At 41.5% G+C, this 24,004-nt stretch overlaps 1 protein-coding gene across 1 annotated transcript in view; it reads right to left on the bottom strand.

The window, feature by feature from the left end:
* LOC149310507 (uncharacterized) overlaps positions 1-23,795 on the bottom strand; it is a 48,422-nt gene extending 24,627 nt beyond the window's left edge. Inside the window, exons 1-3 of the mRNA XM_089529096.1 lie at positions 23,773-23,795; positions 18,674-18,796; positions 1,683-1,849 (exon numbers count right to left, since the gene is read on the bottom strand). Of these exons, the coding sequence (XP_089385222.1) occupies positions 1,683-1,849; positions 18,674-18,792 (286 nt within the window). The 5' untranslated portion in view covers positions 18,793-18,796; positions 23,773-23,795. The remainder of the gene's footprint in view (positions 1-1,682; positions 1,850-18,673; positions 18,797-23,772) is intronic.
* Between the last annotated feature and the right edge of the window lie 209 nt (positions 23,796-24,004).

Raw genomic sequence — 24,004 nt, 5'->3', positions numbered from 1 at the left:
AGATGCTTTATGGTGCAGAAATATGGGGATCAGATATCAACACTGTCAAAACCTTGGAAATATTACAAAACAAATTTCTCCAAAAGCTCTGCACTTTACCAAATGGAACTCCTGCACCTTTTTTGTGCACTGAATTTGGCTGCCCCTCAGTTAAAACAAGAATAGATTTTACACAGATAAGATATTTTAAACATATTGCTATCTTACCGACTAATCGTCTCCCAGCTTTGTGTTACTTGGAAATGTGCGACAATCAGTTCTGGAAATCAAGTTTTCAAATTCTTTTACAAAAATATAGCTTTTCTGAGTTGAACGCTGTAATTGGCATGGATAAGAGGCAATTAAGGGAATTCCTCTTTTGGACTAATTCAAGAAAAGATCTGCAGTCAATTAGGACCTCACAATTTTCCTTTTGGTTCTCCTTTTTGAAGACTGAACATTTTAGAGCCAGATATTTGACTAAACTCAAGTTGCCTACTTTGAAAATTGCCTTCACTGAGCTACGATTTCAAGTAAAGCCTACTGCGGTTCTAGATGGACGCTACAACAAAGTGCCTTTTGAGAACAGACTATGCATCTGCAGTCAGCCTCAGGTGGAGGATATTGTTCATTTCCTAATACAGTTTTGAATGAGGGGTGGAATCAGGGAGCTATGCGAGCATTTCCTACAACTTGCTATGAGCACACAAATTATCACCAGTCCCCTGCCCCATGCCCTATTCACATCAGTGTATGGTGGTTTCACTCTCTATCTTTCTGAGCACAATCCAGAGAGACAAGACAGAGAGAAAAGTCAGCACCATGGACAGTGCAACAAGTGTACAGGACATAATGGGGCTGGCCCCCAATTTTTTGTTGTCTGAGTGATGTTTAGTGCTCTCTCCATTTTGGTGTACAAAAGTCAACAAGACTGGGAACTGAACCTAATTTCTATATTAGGAGTGAGACATTGTTCTTCATGAGTCAGTACAATGTAGTGATAAGCATGTTGGACTAGGACTGTAAGAAACCAAGGTTTGAAGACCCACTCAGCCATGGAAACCTAGGTCCAAAACCCACTGCAGAAATAATCCAGTTTGAGACTGCTTTAACTGCCCTGACTCAGTGCTAAGGAATCCTGGGAATTGTAGTTTATTGTGGCACCAGAGCTCTCTGACAGAGAAGGCTAAATGTCTCACAAAACTAAAGTTCCCAGAATTTCCTAGCATTGAGCCAGGGCAGTTAAAGTGGTCTCAAACTGGATTATTTCTGCAGTTTGGATGACCTTGGGCAAGTCACACTCTTTCAGCCTCAGAGGAGGGCAATGGCAAGTCCTCTCTGAAGAAACCCTGACTTTTTAATAGGTTCACCTTAAAGTCATCATAAGTACGAAATTGGTTGAAGGCACACAACAACATTGTTCTTCACTGCAGCCAAAGACAGAAGGCTAATTTGGGTGTACAGAGCAGGCCACTGGGTCTGCACAGCTCTGCTTTGCTCCATCACCTCATTGCTATTCCCTGCATCCCACCATGTCTGATGGCACAGCAAACCTTGAGGGCATGTGTTCAACGGGAGCATTTTTACTTCTTGTAGCAGTGGATAAAACATTCTTTGTGAGGGTCACGACATGTTTGAAAAGCTTGGCCTTTAGCAAAGTTAGTATGCATTGAACCAGTTATAGCAAGAAGCTTGGTTTTTACCGGGAGGAAAAAGTTGAGTCTCTCGTATGTGGAAGCAGACCAGAGCCATGGTGTGAAGATATGAGAGCCGCTTCTTCTCTTGCTCTGAGATGGGCAGAAGAGAGCGCAAAGTCTGCAGCTCAGCATTAATCTGATCCCGACGAGCTTTCGAAGCACCTTTAGTTGACCTGCATGGATCAAGAGTTCAAATAATGAGTCAACTGAATAACTTTCTCATAGGAATTCTATCCCCTTAAAACACTTCTCTTGATGCCACAAAGAGCTTGCCAAGGTCACGTTTTGGACAACAACTCTCAGAATACTCCAGCCAGCATGATCATGGCATTTGGTGGCTTGAGGATTCTGTGGACTATAGTCCAAAAAGAAAGCTTTACAAGCTCTGATGCTGCCAGCAGGATCTGATACAGTTACCACCCACAGTTTTCAAATAGCGTAGTGTTCATGTGGAACCAAAACTCCAAGAAAATATTGCAATGATTTCTTCAAATCACCCGTTCCATAATACTGCTCTCTCTCTTTTTTAAGCCATGGTATGTAGCTAACATGGCACTTTGTGTGGTGAAGTGGATTTCAAACATTGTTAGGTAAGAATTCAATGTGACAACAACTTTTCCCCCTCAAAAAAAAAGACTGTTATTTTTCTGTTCTTTAGCAAGGCTGAATGAATCTTCAGAAACAGTCTGGAAAGACAATGCAAGAAACTTGTGGGTAGGAACATGTGGGAGTGTTCTGTGTCTATGTGCAAAGAACAACCCTGCACCTTTATTTTGATTAGTAAATAAACAGTGGCTTCAGATTCCTAGAATAATAGAGTTGGAAGGAGCCTTATGGCCTATAGAGTCCAACCGCCTGCTCTGTGCGAGATCTCCAGCTAGAGCATCCGCAGCAGGTAGCTTGTCCAGCCTCTTTTTGAAGACATCCAGAGAAGGAAACACCACCACCTCTATAGGGAATTGTTTCCATTGCCAAACTGCTGATACTGTTTAGAAGTTCCTTCTGATGTTCAATTAAAATTGAAGCCTGCACCCTCTTCTCTGTGATAGCCCATGAGGTATTTAAACAATGTGATCATGTCACCCCTCAGTCTTCTCTTCACTAAGCTGAACATGTCCAGCTCTTTCAACTTTTCCTCATATGTTCTGCTCTCCATGCCTCTTATCATCCTTGTTGCCCTTCTCTAAATCTGCTCCAGCTTGTCTATGTCCTGTTTAAAATTAGACACCTAGTGCTGAATACACCATTTCAGATGAGGCCTGGCTAACACAGAATATAGTGGGACTATTGCTTCTCTCCACTTGGACGCTATGCTTCTACTAATGCAGGCTAAAACAACATTCACCTTCTTTTCTGCAGCACCGCACTGCTGATTTGTGTTACACTTACGATCACCAAAAATCTCAAGGTCCGTTTTGCATGTAATATTGCTGAGCCATGCAGTCCCCATCCTATACATGGGCATTTGGTTTTTGTGGCCTAAATGTAGAAAAACACTCTGTCTCTGTTGAATGTCATTTTATTAATTTCTGCCAGGTTTTCTAGTTTATTCTAGGTCCTTTTGAATTCTGTTCCTATCTTCCAATGTCTTAGCAACCCATCCCAGTTTTGTGTCATCTTAAAACTTTATAAGGATTCCCTCCACCCTTTTGTCTCAGTAATTGATAAAAATGTTGAAGAGTAATGACCCTAGGAGAGAATCCTGAGGGCACTCCACTCAAGACCCAGTTTGAAGCACAGCTGCTAGTGATGACCCTCTGAGTATGGCTTTCTGACCAATTATGACTTCATCTGACAGTGTTCCTACTTATTCCACGTTTAATTAGTTTGCTAATCAAAATATTATTGGGACCTTATCCAGTGCCTGAAATCCAGATAAACAGCATCCACAGCATTTCCACAATCTACTAAATTAGTGGCCTGTTTGACAATAGATTGGCCAATGGACAATATCTCTTACCAGGGACAGCCCAAGTAGCTTTGCTGCCTGAAGCAAAAGGCAAGATGATTTCCAACCCAAACTGGACAGACAATTGAATTTTAGCTGAACAGGGATACTTGGAAGCTGCAGGCCAGGCTTGGAGTGTGTATGCAAAACAGATTATATTGTATGCAAAGTTATGTCCTTCAGCACTTTCCTAGTTCTTCCAGCCACCCAGCATCTGTTGCCCAGGATGCATTCCATCTGACAGTTGGGCCAGCCCTGTCTTTTATGGATACAGCTCCGTGTTGTACAAGCAGGATATATCCATTTTAGGAGCAAGGCTTAAAAACTGAACAAGGCCCTTTATGTGTTAAATAATTCACCATATGTTGCAGTGAATTGTGTTCCCCCACATGGGAAACAAATTAGCTAAAATATTCCTGTGATAACTCAACCTTTTCAGTGAATATGAGAATCAAGCTTCACACAGGACCATTTCAGAGGTGTGAACAACATCCATTGCTGAGGTGTTTTATAACTTAAGGCTGGATGAATGGCACAGCAGGAGAAACGACTGAAAATAAAAGCCTCTTCCCTACATAAGTGATTTTTCTCTGAAGAGACAATTTCACCAGCTTTCAAGCACACAGAGAGCCCCAAATGCCTGTTTGAAACTACTCAAGAGAGACCACGTTAGGCCAGTGTGACTTACATTTCATTCCACTGAGGCAGTAAATTTCATTGTGGGATTTATTACATCAACTTGCCATTACCAGTTAAAATAATGGAACATTAGGAGATGAGTTTTAGTCCAGCTTTCTTTATGATGTGTTCCTTTTCTGGGATTGTGGGAGGGAAACTGTGGATGAGACAACTCCAAGGCTTCTTCTCCTCATCCTCTCTGCTCAGGTCCTACAGGCCCAGGCCTGTGCCCTCCCTGATCGAGTCTAACCATCTGACATGTGGTCCTCCTCTCTTTCTACTGTCTTCCACCTTTCTTGGCATCATTGCCTTTTCTAATTGTTCATTTTTCCTTATGATGTGGCCAAGGTACGACAGCCTCAGGGTAGTCATTTTGGCTTCCAGAGATAGTTCAGGCTTGATCACTTCTGGGATCCATTTGTTGTCTTCTTGGCTTTCTACAGTATCCTCAGCACTCTTCTCCAGCACCACATCTCAACCAACTTGATTTTCTTTCTATCCATTTTTTTCACTGTCCAGCTCTTGCATCCATACATGGTGATGGGTAATACAAAGTCTTGAACTATCTTCACTTTAGTGTCCAGAGTTATGTCTTTACACTTTATGACTAAAGTTTTTATGACTTCTTCATAATCTTTCATGACTGCCCTTTCCAGTCCTGGTTGTCTTCTTATTTCTTGATTGCAGTCACCATTCCGATCAATATTTAATCCAATGTATAGCAAGTACCTAGCAATAGCAAGTATATTTCTATACCACTTATCAGTGAACTAAACACTCCCTAAGCAGTTTACAATGTGTAAGCTAATTGCCCCCAACAAGTTGGGTAATCATTTTAGCAACCTACAGAAGGATGCAAAGCTGAGTCAACCTTGGAGCTCCTGGGATCGAACTCACAACCTTGTGGCTGCAGTACAGGCATTTAACCACTGTGCCACCAGAGTAAGAGGTATAGGAACTCTTTAATTTTTTGAATGTTCTCATTATCTAGGGTGAATTCCTGTAGCTCTTCCATGGTCATTATTTTTGTTTTCTTAATGTTCAACTATAAGCCTACCTTGGCACTTTCCTCCTTGACCTTCTTCAGTAATTTCTCCAGGTCTTTGTTGGTTTCTGCTAGTAGCATTGTGTCATCTGCATATCTTAGGTTGTTAATGTTCCTTCCTCCAATCCCAATTTTCAATCCTCCTGCCTTTAAGTCTATGTCTACTCTGTCTATGACATTTTCTGCATATGGGTTGAATAAATAGGGTGCTACCCTGCAGCTTTGCCAATTCGGAACCTATCCATGTGGGAGACCACGTTTTTACTGTTACTCTCTTTCCACACAAGATATTTTAAGCAGTTTCTGTAGGGATAGGTCTCACTTTTGAACCTTTGCTTAGGCTGGGAATCCTGAATTCTGCTCAGCCATGACAAGCTCTTTGGATGAGCTCTTGAGCAAGCCATTCTTTATGAGCTGCAATGCCTTTGGGTATAAAACAAGAATATTAATGGCCCTTCTTATGTGCTGTAAGATATCCAAGAAAAGTTTTCTCTGAATTCTTTACATATCTAAAAGTTGCAGAAAAAGTTACTATTAACTACGCCCCTGACTAACAGCTAAGAGTTACTCCTAGGCATATTTACTTAGAAGTAAGCCCAACTTCATTCAGGTTTCAATACAGAGCTTGAAAGCCGTCTGCTTCCCCATCACAGGACTTTAATACAGTAATAGAAGTACAGCTGTTCACTTGAAATTGACCTTTCTTGCCTGTGCCAAGCCTGTGTTTTGATTAGATTCTGTAAAACACAAAAGCTTATTGGTCCAATCAGAATATATTGCTTTGCCTGTTTTCGATTTTGCTGTCTTTGTAACCAACAAAGTGGTAGTGAACTCTAACCCTGAGTGGGAGTATTATTGTAGAATATGAGGCAGAGCAATTGCACAATAAAAGCCTTGTGTGAAAACAACCTCTGTTAAAAGTTAGTTACCATTCCATGCTGTACTCCACTGCTGTTTCATTGGTTGCAAAGGCAACAAAATATAAATGGGGAAAGCAATATATTTTGATTGGACCAAAAAGCTTTGGCAATGCAGAAAATTAAATAAGGGAGCCCAGATGTTCCACTTGTAGCCCTCCCGTGTTTTCTCACCACTTCTCTTGTCTTTTTTCTTTCCACAACAAAAACCCATTAAGGAGGAAAAGATGGAGTAGCTACACAATGCCTTTTGGTTGGTAGAACAAAAAGCCTCCTGTCTGGAAGCACTAAGGGACAACCATGAGTATGGCTAAAGGGTCAGTAATATTGATTCTGCCTGGTGATTCATTCTCATACAAGTATATATGCTTGCAATGAAGCTGAATGCTGGGAGACTCAAGATGGATAAAAAATAAATACTTCTTTACATTATGCATTGTTAACCTGTGGAATCTGCTACCGCAAGAAATAATGATTGTTGTTGTAGTTGCTGTTGTGTGCCTTCAAGTCATGTCCAACTTATGACGACCCTATCACGGGGTTTTCTTGGCAAGTTTCTTCATTGGAGGTTTTGTCATTGCCATCGCTGAGGACCAAAGTTTGGGAACCACTGGTCTAGAAACTTGAAAGAGGGATGAATTTAAAGAAAGACCCAGGAATGTTATTTCCCTTTGCTCTCCCCCCCCCCCCCCACTTTATTTGTTCTATTGCTTTTGCCGTCTCCTTGTGAGCGCATGGCATGGTTGAAGCTTGGTAAGCGTTTAGTATCCCTTCCCCAGAAATAATGGCAGAACTGGAACCAAAAGCACCATCCAGTGTGTAAGAACAGGATCTGTATTAACTCAGTCACAGTAGGGACATTTATGTCTGTTTTCTCAGATATACGTGATACTGTTGCTTAACTGTATAATTTAAGATCCATGAAGAAGGAGCTCCATGCTGGATGGCTTTAAAGGGAGATCAGGCAAATTCAAGGAGGCTAAGACTACAATAGTGAGGTTTAGTATGTAGAAAGGTCTAGTAGCACCTTTGAGACTAACTGAAAGAAAGAAGTTGGCAGCATGAGCTTTCCTAGATGCATTTGAGTCTTAAGTCTACAAAAGCTCATGCTGCCAACTTTTTTCTTTCAGTTAGTCTCAAAGGTGCTACAAGATCTCTCTACATACTGATTCTACAGACTAACATAGCTATATTTTTGAATTCTACCTTAGTAGGTTTTAATTACTGTATATACTCGACTATAGGTCAACCTCATGGATAGGTCGCAGGCAGCTTTTGGGGGCAAAATTATAGATTTTGATGTGACACTTGGATAAGTCGAAGTTAAAATTTAGGGGCATGTAACAAAGGATCTAAATGATGAAGCAAAGGAAAACAATGCCAAAGAACCTACAAAATTATAGCAGGCATAACTGTTTTAGTTCACACTAAAGGCTGGATGAAAGAGAGAGTACAGGTCAGTACTTTTATTATTATTATTAACCTTTATTTATGAAGCGCTGTAAATTTACACAGCGCTGTACATGCAATTTTTTTAGTTAGACGGTTCCCTGCCCTCAGGCTTACAATCTAAAAAGACATGACACAGAAGGAGAAGGGAGTGGTGACGGGAAAGGGTAAGAGGTCCAGCAGTTCCTCTCAACCTCCGAGGCCTGGACCAAGGCAGATGGACAGGAGGGAGGGCTTGGCTTCAAAATGGAAGGTTAATCATTATCCAGGGAAAATACATACTCACAAGTAGGATAATACATATACAGTACATAGCAATACAGGAAATGGATCGATAAACAGTCAACAACAGAACATCAGATAGTAAGCGACAATTATGCGATGTCTGGGAAGGCTTCTCTGAACAGGATGGTTTTCAACTCTGTTTTGAAGCTGGTTAAAGAAGTAATGACTCTTGCTTGTGGAGGAAGAAGGTTCCAGGAGTGAGGGGCAGCAAGTGAAAAGGGGCGAATCCGGGATGGGGCAGAGGAAATCCTGGGCTGAGACAGGAACCCTTGACTACCAGAACGGAGGGCCCGAGTGGGAAGGTGAGGAGAAAGAAGGTCTGATAAGTAAGGAGGGGCCAGTCCATGGAGGGCTTTGAATGTCGACAGCAGGAGCTTATACTGAATGCGGAAAGGGAGAGGGAGCCAGTGAAGGGATGCCAACACAGGAGAGATGTGGTCAGAGTGGTGGGTGGAAGTGATAATGCGTGCAGCTGAACGCTGAACAGAGATTAAAGGACGGAGGTGAGAAAGAGGAAGTCCAGCCAGGAAGACATTACAGTAATCAAGTCGTGAGATCACTAGGGCATGGACCAGGATCTTGGCAGAAGAGGCGGAGAGATAAGGTCGGATTTTGGCAATATTGTACAAAAAGAATCTATAAGCCTTGGCTGTGGTCTGGATCTGAGGGATACACGACAGAGAAGAGTCAAAGATAAAACCAAGACTGCGGGCTTGCTGGACTGGTTGAATGGAAATGTTGTCCACAGAGACAGAAAAGGACAGATGGCACTTCTGCCTTTCACCAAGGGATAGTACCCTTTTTAATAAGAGTTAAAATATAATATTTACATTTGACCCATTGATAAGTCAACCTAGGTTTTGGGGGTCAATTTTTTGACTAAAATTTCTAGACTTATACATGAGTATATACCGTATGGTGCCTACATATTACATCCAGGATCTGAGGCAGTGTGCCCTAAATGGCTTGGAACCAGGTTTTCTGAATAATTGCCTCCTGCTCCCTTATATACTTGTTTAGACCACAAGGTCATCTTCTGGGTGTCCTAACTAAATGAAATGTGGCGCATAGCTCCTAAGGAGATATTCTTTTTATGGTGGCATCTCAGTTGTGGAGCGCCTTCTGCAGAAAGGGCTGCAGTCACCATTCCGATCAATATTTAGGGAACTGCACTGGTCCTTGGACCACCATTCTGAGTAGCTCTAGTCTAGTTAGCACTTACTCATGTTGTGTTTTTGACAACAGGTTAAAAAGACCTTTTTATTCTCCCAGATGGTTTAGCCTGTCAGGTTTTTAAACTGATGTTTAGCACTGCTTTGATTTAAGCTCTGTTGTCGTGTTTTTTTACTTTGGTTTTATTCTTTTGCTGGGTGTCTGTAGATGGGATTTTTACTGTACAATTGCCTTACCATCTTCACAGAATTTTATGGAGGGCCCAGATGATGCTGTTTTCAGTTTGTAACCCTCCTGTATTTTCCCATTGCTTCTTCTGCCATTTCCCCCTTATGAGTGAAATAGAAGGGGAGAAAGCCTTTAGGAAAGAAAGAAAAATCACTGCAGAATGTCTTTTAATTGGTAGTGCTAAGAAACCACTGTCTGGAAGCATCCCGTGTTTTCAACAAAATATTGGTTTTTATGTTAAATTTGATTATGCTGTTATATGTGTGCAATTTAAGCTGTCATGTGAACCATTTTGATAAGCTCTGGTGGCTGTGTTGTACTAAAAAATCAATTTAAAAAATAAAAATAAACTGCAACTGTCTCGATTTGGCAGGGAGAGTGCTGATTAATCCTTTGTTGTCCCACTTTCTCAGCTGCTTTTAAAATGTCCCGATTTCTCTCTCTTCCTCTTACTTTCTGGCTTTGTCCTCAGCTTAATTCAATTGTGCAAACTGAGTTCAAAGTGCAAAAGTAGTTTGCACTGTATTAACTCAGTTGGAGAGGGGTGGGAGAAGAGAGAAGGGAACAGAATCTCAACCTTCTCAGTCAACTGAGGCAAAAGCAAACTGCTGCAGCCTCTCTTAGCGTGTCTTGTTTTTCATCATTTATAAATTTTGTCATCTTAAAATCATAGAGTTGGAAGAGACCTCAAGAGACATCAAGTCCAACTCCCTGCCATGAAGTCAAAGTCAAAGCACCCCTGACAGATGGCCATCCAGCCTCTCTTTATAAACTTCCAAAGGAGGAGATTCCACTAGACTCCAAGGCAGCATATCTTGACCACACTCTGATGTTGTTTGACCACCTGTGTCCTGGTTTGCATCTGTGAAATGTTGGAGAGTATGTTTTAACTGGAATCCTGGGATTTTTTAGTTTTGTGAAGCAGTGACAATAATGCAACGAAAGGGAGATCTTTAGCAGAACTTGGAAAAGTGACTTTCTTGGACTACAACTCCCAGAGTTCTCCCTGCTGGCAACCCAGTATCCACTGGTTTGAAGGGAAATGCCTGGTCGTGATGCTAGGTAGAATGAACCACTGTGTCTTCCTAGCATATATGAATGAACAAGAAATGGTTGCTGACTGATACTACTGAGTTTTCAGAAAATTAGGAATGAAAGCCTGTGTTGTGTATTTTTGCAGACAATGTTGTAGCTTTTGCTGAGCACAGAGTTTTAAGTCAGTAATATCAGGGGCTGGCTGGACAGGTCCAGGTTTTGAGCCCTATGACTTTTCAGGTATTACGTAGACTGTTCCAAATGCTAAGAAATTACATGTGTGTGTATGTGTGTGTGCAAATGTTTACTTCTGATTCTGAATACACACACACACATTAAACAATGTGATGCTATGACCTATTTAATCACAGGAGAAGCAACTCACTATCCTCTCTGCTTTTTGCCACACACATACACACACAACACACAAATGCCAAGGGATGCAGAGATCAGTACCCGCAAAGACAGCAGGGGAATTCATAAGGCCTCAGGGTCACAGTTTTTGTATGTCTGCATTACAGTAATTGTTTGTTTATTCCACAGAATCAGGAATGGTATGCAAGAGCTTCAGATACTAGTTAACCTGGGACTGCAAAGAAACAACTGAATGCAAAACAAAGCCAAATAAATGAAGCGATCACTGCAAAGATGGGAACTAGGGCCCCATGCCTTTCAGGCTGTGCAGCAGACACAGGGGATAATGTTAAGAAAAAGTTTCTGAAGGGCTGAGCAAAATTGCAAAACCGGTCCTGGTTTTCACATCTGAACCGTCAACAGAAAGCGCAGGAGGGCTGTCCTCCACTGTGTCTGGCCATCTTTAGTTTAAGTGGAGAAAGCAGCCCTTGTCTAGGGCCCAGTTGGCATTTTGCATTGAGAAAGCAAACACTTCTATTTCATGTGAATCTGCTTAACTCTTTTTGTGTGTGCATGATTTCTTTTTGCAAAGGAACTCCAGGAGGACTTTAGGGGGGAAAGGCAGTCAATAAAAAAAACAACAGCAACAAAGGGACTGAAGAGGCTAAAGCGTGGAGAGATTAAAGAGGATTCAGTGCGGCCAAAAATGGACCATTCAGCATGGAATTTCGGTATGCACTTTAGTATTGTACATGATGGTTCCCATGACAACCACTGCGCAGCCACATGAGACATTAATCTGTGCAAGGGGATGTAAGATGGGGGGGACACGAATCAGCGCTCCCGTTTCGTGGAGCTGCAAACTTACAGGGTTGGAAAAAGTAGTGATGCATGGTAAGTTCAGCTCTCCAAGAGCCAGATTAAAAAGACTAGAACCATGGGATCATAGAATCATAGAGTGGAAGAGTCCATAAGGGCCATTCATTCCAACTCCCTGTTGTGCAGGGATACACAATCAAAGCACTCCCAACAGATAGCCATCTAGCCTCTCTTTAAAAACCTTCAAAGAAGGAGACTCCACTACATGCCGAAGCAGCATATTCCACTGTCAAACAGCTGTTACTGCCAGAAAGTTCTTCCTAATGTTTAGGGGGAATCTCTTTTCCTGTAGTTTGAATCCATTGTCCTATGTCCTAGTCTCTGGAGCAGCAAAAAACAAGCTTGCTCCATCCGCAATATGACACCCCTTCAAATATTTCAACATGGCTATGTCACCTCTTAACCTTCTCTTCTCCAGGCTAAATATACCCAGCTCCATAAGCCTCTCCTCATAGGGTATGGTTTCCAGACCTTTCACCATTTTGGTCGCCCTCCTCTGGACACTCTCCAGCTTGTCAACATCCTGCTTGAACTGTGGTGCCCAGAACTGGACACAATATTCTAGGTGAGGTCTGACCAAAGCAGAATACAATGGTAACTATTATTTTCTTCGATCTAGGCACTATACTTCTATTGATGCAGCCTAGAATCACACTGGCTTTTTTAACTGCTGCATCACACTGTTGACTCATGTTCAACCTTTGGTCTACTAGGACTCCTAGATCCCTTTCACATGTACTGTTGTCAAGCCAAGTGTCACCATCATATATCTGTGCATTCCATTTTTTCTACCTAAGTGTAGTATCTTGAATTTCTCCTTATTAAAATTCATTTTGTTAGTTCTGGCCCAACTCTCTAATCTGTAAATTTCATTTTGAATTTTGATTCTGCCCTCTGGGCTACTAATTACCCCTCCTACTTTGGCGTCATCTGCAAATTTGATAAAAATGCCCCCAATTCCACCTAAATGTGAGTTGGGCCATTTTAACTTACTCATAAATGCTAGAAAATTAGGAGTGAGCAACAAGGCAGCCAGGTTTTCTGGAAACTCCAAATGATTTGGGGACATAAGGACAAAAAGGGATAGTCAAAAGCTCTGAAACAATCTCTCCAAACTGGAAGAAGGGTAATTAAAGCAGGAGTCAAGCAAGATGTGTGGTCAACACCACACCACTAGCAGAAAACATGTCAGATTTGGAACAATTATTGAGGTAAACAAAAGAAGAAAGTGCAAAGGCAGGCTTAATGGTGAACATAAAGAAAACATAAATAATGACCCCGGAGTAACTACTTACAGTGGACCCTTGTTATACGCTGGGGTTTGGTTCCAAGATCTCCCGTGTATAACAAAATCCGTGTATGCTCAAGTCCCATTAAATATAATGACATAGTAAAATGGTGTCCCTTATAAAAATGGAAAATCAAGGAAAATTTATACTTTTTTGAAATATCTTCAAACCGTGTATGCTTAAATCCGTGTATAAAAAATCCGTGTATAAGAAGGGCCGACTGTATATTCAACTGGGACAATGCGGAAATCAAAATAGTTAAAGAGTTCCTGTACCTTGGGTCTAACATTGATCAGAATGGAGACTGCAGCCAAGAAATTAGAAGAAGGCTAGCTAGGAATGGGAAGGGCAGCGATGAACAAACTAGAAGATCCTAAAGAGTAAAAATATACAACTGAACATCAAAGTTAGAAATGTCTTATCCACTATATTCCCCACCACCATGTACAAATGTGAGAGCTGGACTGTAAAGAAAGGGGTAAGAAGAAAATCAACTACACTTGTCCCTCCATATTCACTAGGGTTAGGAGCACAAGACTCCTGCGAATATGGAAAAAATGAAAATAACAAAAACACAATGTTTTTACCTGAGAGAACACCTCTTTAGGAATCTCTAGGAATTCCAGATAAAGCCTGAAATTTCCCTGGAAGCCAAGATGAACAAATTGAGGTTGTTGTACTTTGGTCACATCATGAGAAGGCATGGCTCATTAGAAAAGATAATAATGCTAGGAAAGGTAGTGGAAAAAGAGGAAGACCACAGCCAAATGGATAGACTCAATCAGAGAGGTCAGAAGCCTGAATTTCAGGACCAAAACAGAGCAGTGGAGGATAGGGGTCTTGCAGATGTTTCATCTACAGGGTTGCCATGAGGCAAAGTTGAAGTGAGGACAATGTGAAGTCGAAGGCTTTCACAGCTGGAATCCATATTTTTTGTGGGGTGTTGGGGCTATGTGGCTGTGTTCTGGAAGAGTTTATTTCTGACATTTCAAGGACAGTTAACAACAAGCAACAACAAGCAAGTGAAAAGCAATGTACATGGGCTCCAAAACCCCCAACTTCACATATACCCAGATAACATTAAAGCTGCTGGAGAGTGACTAATGAAGAGATGTGGTGGTTTCAATGGGCTTGCTGAGTGAACCATGTGGCTGCATTGCAAATTCCGTGTAGAAAAGAAACTGCAGATAAAGCTGCCAATATCATACTGTCCTATGCAAGTCTAGGGTGCAACCACACTTGAAATGCTGTGTACAGTTTGATAACTTGAAAAGGATATTGTAGGGCTGAGAAAGGAGCAAAAAGAGACAAACAAACATCAAGGGAATGAAACAGTTCCCCCACAAGAAAAAGCTGCAGCATTTGGACGTGTTTAGCTTTGGAGAAAACTTTTTGAAAAGGGATGTTGTTTTTGTTGTGTGCCTTTAAGTCACTTCAGACTCATGTCAATCCTTAGGCAAACCTATCACGAAAAGATTTGTTCAGAGGGGGTTGCCATTATCTCCCTCTGAGGCTGACTGAGTGTGACTTGCCCAAGTCCACCCAGAGGGTTCCCACGGCCAAGCTAGGATTCAAACCCTGGTCTTCCAGAGTCCTAGTCCAGGACTCAAATCACAAGATCATACTGACTCATAAAGAATAATGCCTCATTCCTAATATAGAAATTAGATTCAGCTCCCACACTGGTTCTCTGGGTAAAGGGAGACATAATTTAAAATGTGTGAAGTAATGCAAGGCACAGAGAAAGATTTAGGACAGATAAAATGAGGTTCTTTTTAACAAAGTGCACAATCCAGTTGTAGAATTTGCCTCCACAATATGTAATTATGGGCAACAACTTGGACAGCATTAAAAAGGAATTAGATAAAGTCATAAAGGATAAGGCTATATTCATATCAGGGTGGTTGGTCCGTGTGTAAACAGAATGCTGGGCTAGAAATGCCTTTGGTCCAATTCAGTAAGTCTCTCCTTATGTGGGCAGCACATAGCACTGTGGATATCAAAATCCATGGATTCTCGTTATATACAGTAGCATAGTAAAATGGTATCCCTTATATAAAATCATAATATCAAAGTTTGCTTTTTGGAATTTATATATCTATTTTTTAATATTTTCAAACCATGGATAGTTGAATCCATAGCTAAGGAATCTGTGGATATAGAAAGCCAACTGTATTAACTTTTCATACTCCATTAGGCTATGGATACAATTCATTTCAGTTAAGTTTGTGGGCAGGGACTTGGGCACCATGTTGTATATCGAATGCCTAATATATTTAAAGTATTTTATCAATAATCAGTGGTGATGATGGTGAATAAAAACAATCTTGGTGTACCAATCAACTTTCTCCCCCATAGGGTTTTCTTAGTGATGGTCACTAGGGGGCTGTCCATCCATACCTATCTGACACAACCCTAGTATATTCTTCCAAAACATTTACAACACATCCTAAATGTAGCACCTTTGAGACTAAGTGAAAGTACAGAGACTACCAGAAAGCTGATGGCATGAGCTTCCATATACTTGAACCTACTTCTAAGATGCATGAGTTAGTTACATGCATTTCAGTTAGTCTCAAAGGCGCTACAAGATCCCTGTGCATACCGATTTTCCAGACTAACACAGCTACGTCTTTGAATTCTACAACCTAAATGTATTGATTTAGAAACAGATTCCTCAGTACTTAGTAGAAATATGTCTTTCTATTTAGTTCATTTAGAATTATGTAACTTGATTTGAACTGCTAAGGAAGAGACCAAGGTTTATGTCAGTCATGCCATGGATGAAAACATATGTTTTGGGTTGGATCACTGTGATAAGGCTGAAGAATTAATGAAGTTTGACAACACTTTAACTGTCATGGCTCCATCCCATGGAGTCCTGGGATGCATAGCTTGTTGGGCACCAGAACTCTCTGACAGAAAAGGCTAAATAGTGCACAAAACTACAGATCCCAGGATTACATAGCACTAAGCCATGTCACTTAAAACAGTGGCAAACTGCATTGATTCTGCAATGTAGATGCAGCCTAAGATATGAGACTGGGGATAGGAAAGATTACTTTGTGGTCTACAACTCCAGAAATCCCTTAGCTAACTAATCACTTAGTAGACATAACAGTCTTCTCAGATTGTTGCAGTGATGTTGCACACATCGCAGACCCTTTGGCACCACACAGTTATAGCACTAGAGCTGTCTGGCTAAGAACTCTAAATACTCATCCCTAAACTGCAAATCCTAGAAGCCATGGAAGTTAAAGTGGAATATAGCACTATAATTGTGTACTGAGGAAGAGCCTTCAGTCTAGGCACCACCATGTGTGAGTTAATAGTAAACCTGGAAATAGATCATCATGTGTATTTATTTTACATTTTGATTTTCCTGACAAAGGTGTAAGTTCAACTGGTGTAAATTACTGACTTTTGGGCAAACATGTTTGGAACTGTGCTAGTAGAAATCTCAGAGGATCACTGTATGCACACAGCAGTCCACAAGCATCTCATGGTCATGTCCCAGCATTGGCTGCCTGAGGCAGCTGCCTAACTCTTTACAATAATAGCCCTAGCTTTGCTTTTTGAGAAGGCCCACATCACACTTAAGTAGCTACTACCACAGAACATCTTCAGCAGATGTTATTTCAGCCAGTTTCTTAAAAGCTTGCCAGGAAGAAAAAATATCTTGCAATTTCAACATTAAGACTCAACCAGAAATTATCCTTGAATGTGCAACCTGGAGACAGATAGCTTCACAGCCTCTCTGGAGGCTGGCCATGCAAATCTTTGCCACCACAGTGATTCATCCACCTGCAGCACCAGACCAGCCTCTGCCAGCTGATGCATTGCCACAGGTGAAAAGCCTGGCTTAGCTGAGCCACTTCACTTTGCTCTCTGCTCTCTTCTTGGCATCTAAGGTTTAACATGTCTTCTTGTTCTAGCAGAGGAAGCAATTGCTTTGCAGATGTTTTTGCAGCTGTGCTAGCCCTAAGAGACATTTGCGAATTAATAGTATTTACTCACCGGCCACCAAAATCTAGTCATAGCACCCCAGATGTTGGGTTTGGTAGTGAGAGACTCTTACCTCATAATCTTAAGCGTATTTACTGTGAAAGACAATGTACTTTATCCAGTGGGTGTAGTTCCATATTGTATATACTTAAGTATAAGTTAACCTGTTGGATAAGTCAAGGGCAGGTTTGGGGGCCAAAATTATGGATTTTGATATGATCCATGAATAAGTTGAGAGTAAAACTTAGGTTTAGGTAAGAAAGGATATGAAGGGTGAAGCAAAGGAAAAGGATGCTGAAGAACTTACAAAATTCTGGCAGCCACATTTATTTATGCTCACCCTAAAGGCTGGATGAATGAGAGAGTAAAGGGGTGTTAGTGCTTCTCTTAGGTGCTCCCAGGATGGACTAACAGCTTGCCTTTTGCCATTCTACTCAGAGAATGGGATGATTCTTTTTTAAAATAAGAGTCAAAGTACAGTAGTTACAAACATATATACTTATATACATGTACTTATGAACTTATGAACAGTTCTGGGCACCACAATTAAAAAAGGACATTGAGAAACTGTAGTGTGTCCAAAGGAGGGCGACTAAAATGGTGAAAGGTCTGGAAACCACGCATTACGAGGAACGACTCAGGGAGCTGGGGATGTTTAGCCTGGAGAAGAGAAGGTTAAGAGGTGATATGATAGCCCTATTTAAATATTTGAAGGGATGTCATATTGAGGAGGGAGCAAGCTTGTTTTCTGCTGCTCCAGAGACTAGGACATGGAACAATGGATGCAAGCTCCAGGAAAAGAGATTCCACCTCAACATTAGGAGGAACTTCCTGACAGTAAGTGCTGTTGGACAGTGGAACCAACTCCCTCGGAGTGTAGTGGAGTCTCCTTCTTTGGAGGTCTTTAAGCAGAGGCTGGATGGCCATCTGTCGGGGATGCTTTGATTGTGATTTCCTGCATGGCAGGGGGTTGGACTGGATGGCCCTTGTGGTCTCTTCCAACTCTACGATTCTGTGATTCTATGATTCTTTGATTATATACATCAACTCCACTGATAGGTCAATGCAGGTTTTTTGGGTCAATTTTGACTAAAATTTCTAGACATACTTATTGTTGTTGTTAGCTGTCTTCAAGTCAACCTTGACTCATGCCAACCCTGTGAGTGAGATAGCTCCAAGCCCCCCATTTTCTACCTCTCAGGCCCATGATCTTCCTGATGGTGTCTATCCATCTGGCTTGTGGTCTTCCTCTCTTTCTACTGCCCTCAACCTTCCCCAGCATTATTGTATTTTCTAAAGATTCATGCCTTCTCCTGATGTAGCCGAAGTATGACATCCTTAATTTAGTCATTTCGGCTTCCAGGGAGAGTTCAGGCTTGATTTGTTCTAGATCCAACTGTTTGTCTTTTTGGCTGTTCACGGTATCCTCAGCACTCTTCTCCAGCACCACATCTAGACATGAGTATATACACAGTAAGCTACCTGGTTGGATCACAGGCAATAAGCAGTTGGATAACAGGTTGTTTTGAAATGAAGGCAAAACACTGATTAGTTTTGGGATAAGATAGTTGAATATATTTATTTCTGCCTGAGCCTGATCCCACTAAGGCAATGTAAAAGTTGCAACTAATTTGTTCTCTTAATGAGGCATTTTGCTGTAAGAAAGTTAATAGAAATTAGATGAGGGAAGAGGTGTAAGATGGATCTCTTACCTGAAGGGCTTTGGGATCCTGTGCTCCCTTCTGGACACAGATGTAGCAGCAGGACATCTCAAGATGCAGCTCTCTATCCTCTTGACTGGCTTGCTGCAGTTCTCACAGAGGATGGTCATGATTCTGCAAAAGGATGAAAATATTGAGACAAATCAGGGTGACAGAGGTTGACTTAGGATGAAAGCATGATTTTCCTGCTAGTAATTAAAAGGCTTTGTGCTGCTATACTATCCTTTTTCGCAGTAAGAAAAAAAGATGGAAGAACCAGTAGAAAAACAAATGTTAGCAGTGAGTAGAGGATGACATCTTCTTAAGCCATGAAAACTTAATGAATAGGTAGAGCTTGCAAATAACTAATGACATGAACTTGATATAAATTACAGTTTTGAATTTAATGAGGAATCAAAGTGTGGTGCAGTGGTTTGAGTGTTGGACTACGATTCTGGAGACCAGGGTTTGAATCCCCACTTGACCATGGAAACCCACTGGATGACCTTAGGCAAGTCACACTCTCTCAACCTATTACAAGGATGTGACCTTATTCAGTGACGGAGGAGGAATATCACATGGTTCAAATACTGGCTCGTGCTCCTACTTCATACTTTTTTGTGTGAGGGAACAGTTAAGTGGATAGGAGGAGTTCTGTACCCCAAGACAGTAGCTCATAGTATTAAAAAAAAATTAAAGTAGCAAAAAGTTTATATTTTAGTTACATTTCAAAAATTAGGATGTAAATAGTTATTTTTAAGGTGTAACGACAACAGCAATAACCAGCGTAGTGTAGTGGCTTGGGTGTTAGACTACGACTCTGGAGACTTGGATTTGAATCCCAGCTCAGCCATGAATCCCACTGGGTGACCTTGGACAAGTCACACACTCTCAGCCTCAGCGGAAGGCAATGGCAAACCTTCTCTGAACCAGCCTTGCCAAGGAAACCCAGTGATAGTGTTTCCTTAGGGTTGCCACACATCATCAAAAATAAGACAATAACAGCAGCTAATTACTATTGGAAGCTAGGAACTATACCTGCAACTACTGTAATTACTTGGACTAGTCAAGATGGGGTGTGATAAAAGCCTTGTCTGGGGCTGATAGTTGGCATAATCTGGACATTACCCCGCTAATACCATCACCACAAAATTGCAGAAACACGACAAGGTAGTTGTATAATAAATCTGTCATCTGGAAGCATCCTCTGAGCATCTTCTAGAAAGGAGAATATAGACAGAGCAAAGACTAAATTACATTTCAGGACAGAGCATGAGTCTACCCAAGTTCCTTCTTTCCTTTCTTTATACATACGTGTGTGTGTGTATTCAAAGATTAGGACGCAGGGGAGAGAGGACACACATAGACGTGGATGCTGTGGCACCAGCTCAAACCAAACCCTCTTTGCAGCTGCTTTTATTTTTTCAAGGAAGAAGATGTAGGGGAGTTCCAGCCAAGAAATGAACACATAATGTCTATTTTGGCCGTGAGATATGTTCTCCCTCTTCTGAACATTAAAACAAAATTACCAGTTACGGATACAGTTGGATTTAGGCATTTAAAAGCATTCAGTAGTAAAACTATTGAATTCATTTTCTCATTAGTTCCAGTGAGAGTTTGCATCCTGCAGTTAAAAGCTGCAGGTGGGTAATTTTTCTGTGGAGCCCTGGCAGGGGAGGGTGAGTAAACTAATATCCCACCCCCTCCATATATACCAGAATCCTATGAAAATGCTACCCTGTAGTTGTGTGCTTTCAAGTCATTTCCAGCTTGTAACAACTGTCTTAAACCTTTGTCTTAAACCTATCACGAAATTTTCTTGGCAAGATTTGCTCAGAGGGGGTTTGCCTTCCTTTGAGGCTGAGAGAGTGTGACTTCCCCCAGGTTGCCCAGTGGATTTTCATGGCTGAGCAAGGATTTGAACCCTGATCTCCATAGTGCAACATTCAAACCACTGCACCTTACTGGTACCCTGCAGTATCTATTCATATAGGCTAATATAATGGAAACCCACTGGGTGGCCTTGGGCAAGTCACACTCTCTCAGCCTCAGAGGATGGCAATGGCAAAAGCCTTCTGAAGAAACTTGCCAAGAAAACCTTGTGATAGATTTGTCTTAGGGTCACCATAAACTGGAAATGGCTTGAAGGCACAAAACCACAACAAAATATCAAACTCACTTCATTGAATGTGATTCTTTTTCTTTCTTGGACTACAATTCCAGACAACAACATCCAGGGGCCATGCTTCTGGGGGATTCTGGCAATTGTAGTCCCACCTAGTTGCTTTTCCGAGCTGTAATTTCCATTATGAAAACTATCCCAAAGTGGTGCATAGTATTAATAAACACAATAAATTCATACAATCACTCAATCTGTAATAAAACAAGGAAAAAATGAGGAGAACCCATACACGGCTGAAAAGCGCAGCTGCACAAATTAAACCTAAATTCTGAGTGAATAAATAACTCTTTAGTTGATGCTGAAAGCTGATCATTAGTATGTTAATATAATCACGCATATGTTACGAAATATATTGCTTACTCAGAGAAATCTACATATTATATAATTCTTCAGTACATATTGGCTAATTTCTCATTATCATTGCCTTAGTCTCTTTTATGAATATAAAGTAAAATTTTTACTCAAACCTCTTGTCAGTTCTGGGACATGATACTGACATTAAATTTTCAGTAGCCAGCATCAAAATTTCAGTAGCCAGCATCAATCTTTCACAGGCCAACCCTGTAGAGGGTGAAATATTATTGTCAATTTTTAAGGTCCAGCAACTTTAACATTTTTGGTGCATAAACTGTTCTAGCCCTGTTCATGATTGCTCTGGAGAATTTTGAATCATCAGGATAGTTGCCATGTTTCCAGAAAAAGGGACAATTCAGAGAAGGGTAATCAGAAGAAGCATCGCATATAGGATGCTCTGAGAGGTGTGGGAATAAAGATCCCAAAAAGGGAGATATTTGGAAATGCTTACTGGGGGTGAGGTACATTTATTTCTGGGGTACTCCAGCATTCATACCTGAGCATGGACTAATTTGTATTGAGGCTCTGTTTTGCTTTTGGATATATATATATATATATATATATATATATATATGCCATGGATGCTTGGATCCATGGATAAACAATTGTGGGTACAGAGGACTGACTGTCTATTAAAACACCAATAAATTGTAAAAAGTGTAAAATCATTTTAAAAACATAACATTCAAGTCAAAAATACAGCATGCGCACACACACAATAAAAAAAAAAACTCCCTACAAGCACTGTGAAGTCAAAGGCTTTCATGTCTGGCATCCATAGTTTTTTGTGGGTTTTTTGGGCTATGTCGCCATGTTCTGGAAGAATTTATTCCTTATGTTTTGTCACAGATGCAGGAGAAACGTCAGGAATAAATTCTTCCAGAACATGGCAACATAGCTGAAAAAACCCACAAAAACTATCCTTCCAAGCAATTAATTATTAAATTCCATTTGAATAGAAAGGTGTCTGCCTGCCAGTGAAAGGAGAACAGAAAGGGGATTCCATAGAAGGGAATTACAGAGAGTGGGAGCAGCCACTGAGAAGACCCTCTCTCATGTTCTCACCAGATCAGCCTGGGATGGTGGCGGGACTGATGGTGATGGTGGTGGACAGCTTCATACAAAAGAGGACCACGCTGCAAAAGTAATCCAGTTTGAGACTGCTTTAACTGACATGGCTCAGTGCTCGGGAATTGCAGTTTATTGGGGCACCAGAGCTCTCTGACAGAGAAGGCTAAAGGTCTCACAAAACTACATTTCCCAGAATTCCCTAGCATTGAGCCAGAGCTGTTAAAGCAGTCTCAAACTGGATTATTTATGCAGTGTGTTTTGGACTGTAGTGAGTGAGGCTATTTTAACAAGGGAGTTCTGTGCTCTCTTTTAACAGGCGCCAGTCAACATTCTGGCTGCAGCATTTCAGCTTCCAAAGCCAGCCCCACACACAGGGTGCAAAGGGATCCTGCAGCACCTTTGAGACTGACAGTCTCAAAGGTGCTATCCTTTTGCATACTGATTTTACAGTCTAACATGGCTATACCTTTGAATTCTACTGCATAGAATATTACAATAATCCAGATGGGATATTTGTTGTTGTTGCTGCTGTGTGCCTTCAAGTCCTTCCTAACATATGGCGACCCTACCATAGGGTTTTCTTGGCAAGATTTTTCCAGAGAAGGTATACCATTGCCTTCCCCTGAGGCTGAGAGAGTGTGACTTGCCCAAGGTCACCTAGTGGGTTTCATGGCCAAGCTGGGATTCAGATCCTGGTCTCCAGAAGAAAGACGTTGGCAGCATGAGTTTTCACAGACTAAAGCCTACTTCCTCAGATGCATTTGGTAGAGTCTGAGGTGCATCTGCATTTGGTGCATCTGAAGAAGTAGACTTTAGTCTACAAAAGCTCACGCTGCCAACTTCTTTCTTTCAGTTAGTCTCAAAAGCACTACAAGATCTCTATACATACTGATCCTACAGACTAACACAGCTATATCTTTGAATTCCTGGCCTCCAGAGTCATAGTCCAGCACTCAAACCACTAGATGGGATGTACTGAAGGCATATATCATTGCAGCCAGATCTGACCTCTCTAGGAATAGGTGAAAACTGGTGAGGCTTGATCTTCCCGTGTATGCATCTGGGGTTCAAATCCCAGCTGCTTAGCAGGTTTCCAATCTGCTCTTTCTCCCCAGGTGCCAAATGACTGTCCCCTTGCACTTCAGTGTTTCCATAGGCCACTGGGTGGTACTGCTGGGACTCCATTGCTGTGAAGCATCAGCCAGCCACTGAGCAAGGTAAGCATCTAGGCTTATTGCTGCTACCTCTCCAAATCCAGTGCTTGGAAGCATTATTTTTGGACCCCAAATCCCAGAATTCCCTTGCCAGGGTAGTCAGTGGTCATGCAGAATGGGGGGATTCTGGGAGTATGAGGTCCCCCAAATTAATTTTCCCATGCCCTGAAATAGCATCACTACAACAGCATCACTAACTGCAATAGCTGGCCTTTGGAATAAAGGAAGATAAGGGACCTTTGATGTTTCAGTCTGACTCCCTCCCCACCTTAGAATGATCCCTGGCTTACCTCTTTGCTTTCTCTGGCTGGGTCTGAACTTGCCAACCCTGCCTCCTCCAGATCTCCCTCCTTTTGTATTCACCCCTCTTGGGCAGGAGGGGGGAGAAGTGGGGCCCTTCACACCAAAGAGGGGATAAAATTACCTCTTGTGACGCAATTCTAAACATCTCTGAGCTATTTTTAGAAGACAGGTTTCTAAAAATAGCCTCTCCTCCCCCCAGACTGTAATCTGATAGGGGAA

The sequence above is a fragment of the Sceloporus occidentalis genome, unplaced genomic scaffold (assembly GCF_023333645.1).
Source record: "Sceloporus occidentalis isolate IW3139 unplaced genomic scaffold, rSceOcc1.0.p SCAF_6, whole genome shotgun sequence".
NCBI classification, from domain to species: Eukaryota; Metazoa; Chordata; class Lepidosauria; order Squamata; family Phrynosomatidae; genus Sceloporus; species Sceloporus occidentalis.
This window is presented reverse-complemented; position numbering and strand designations above follow the sequence as displayed.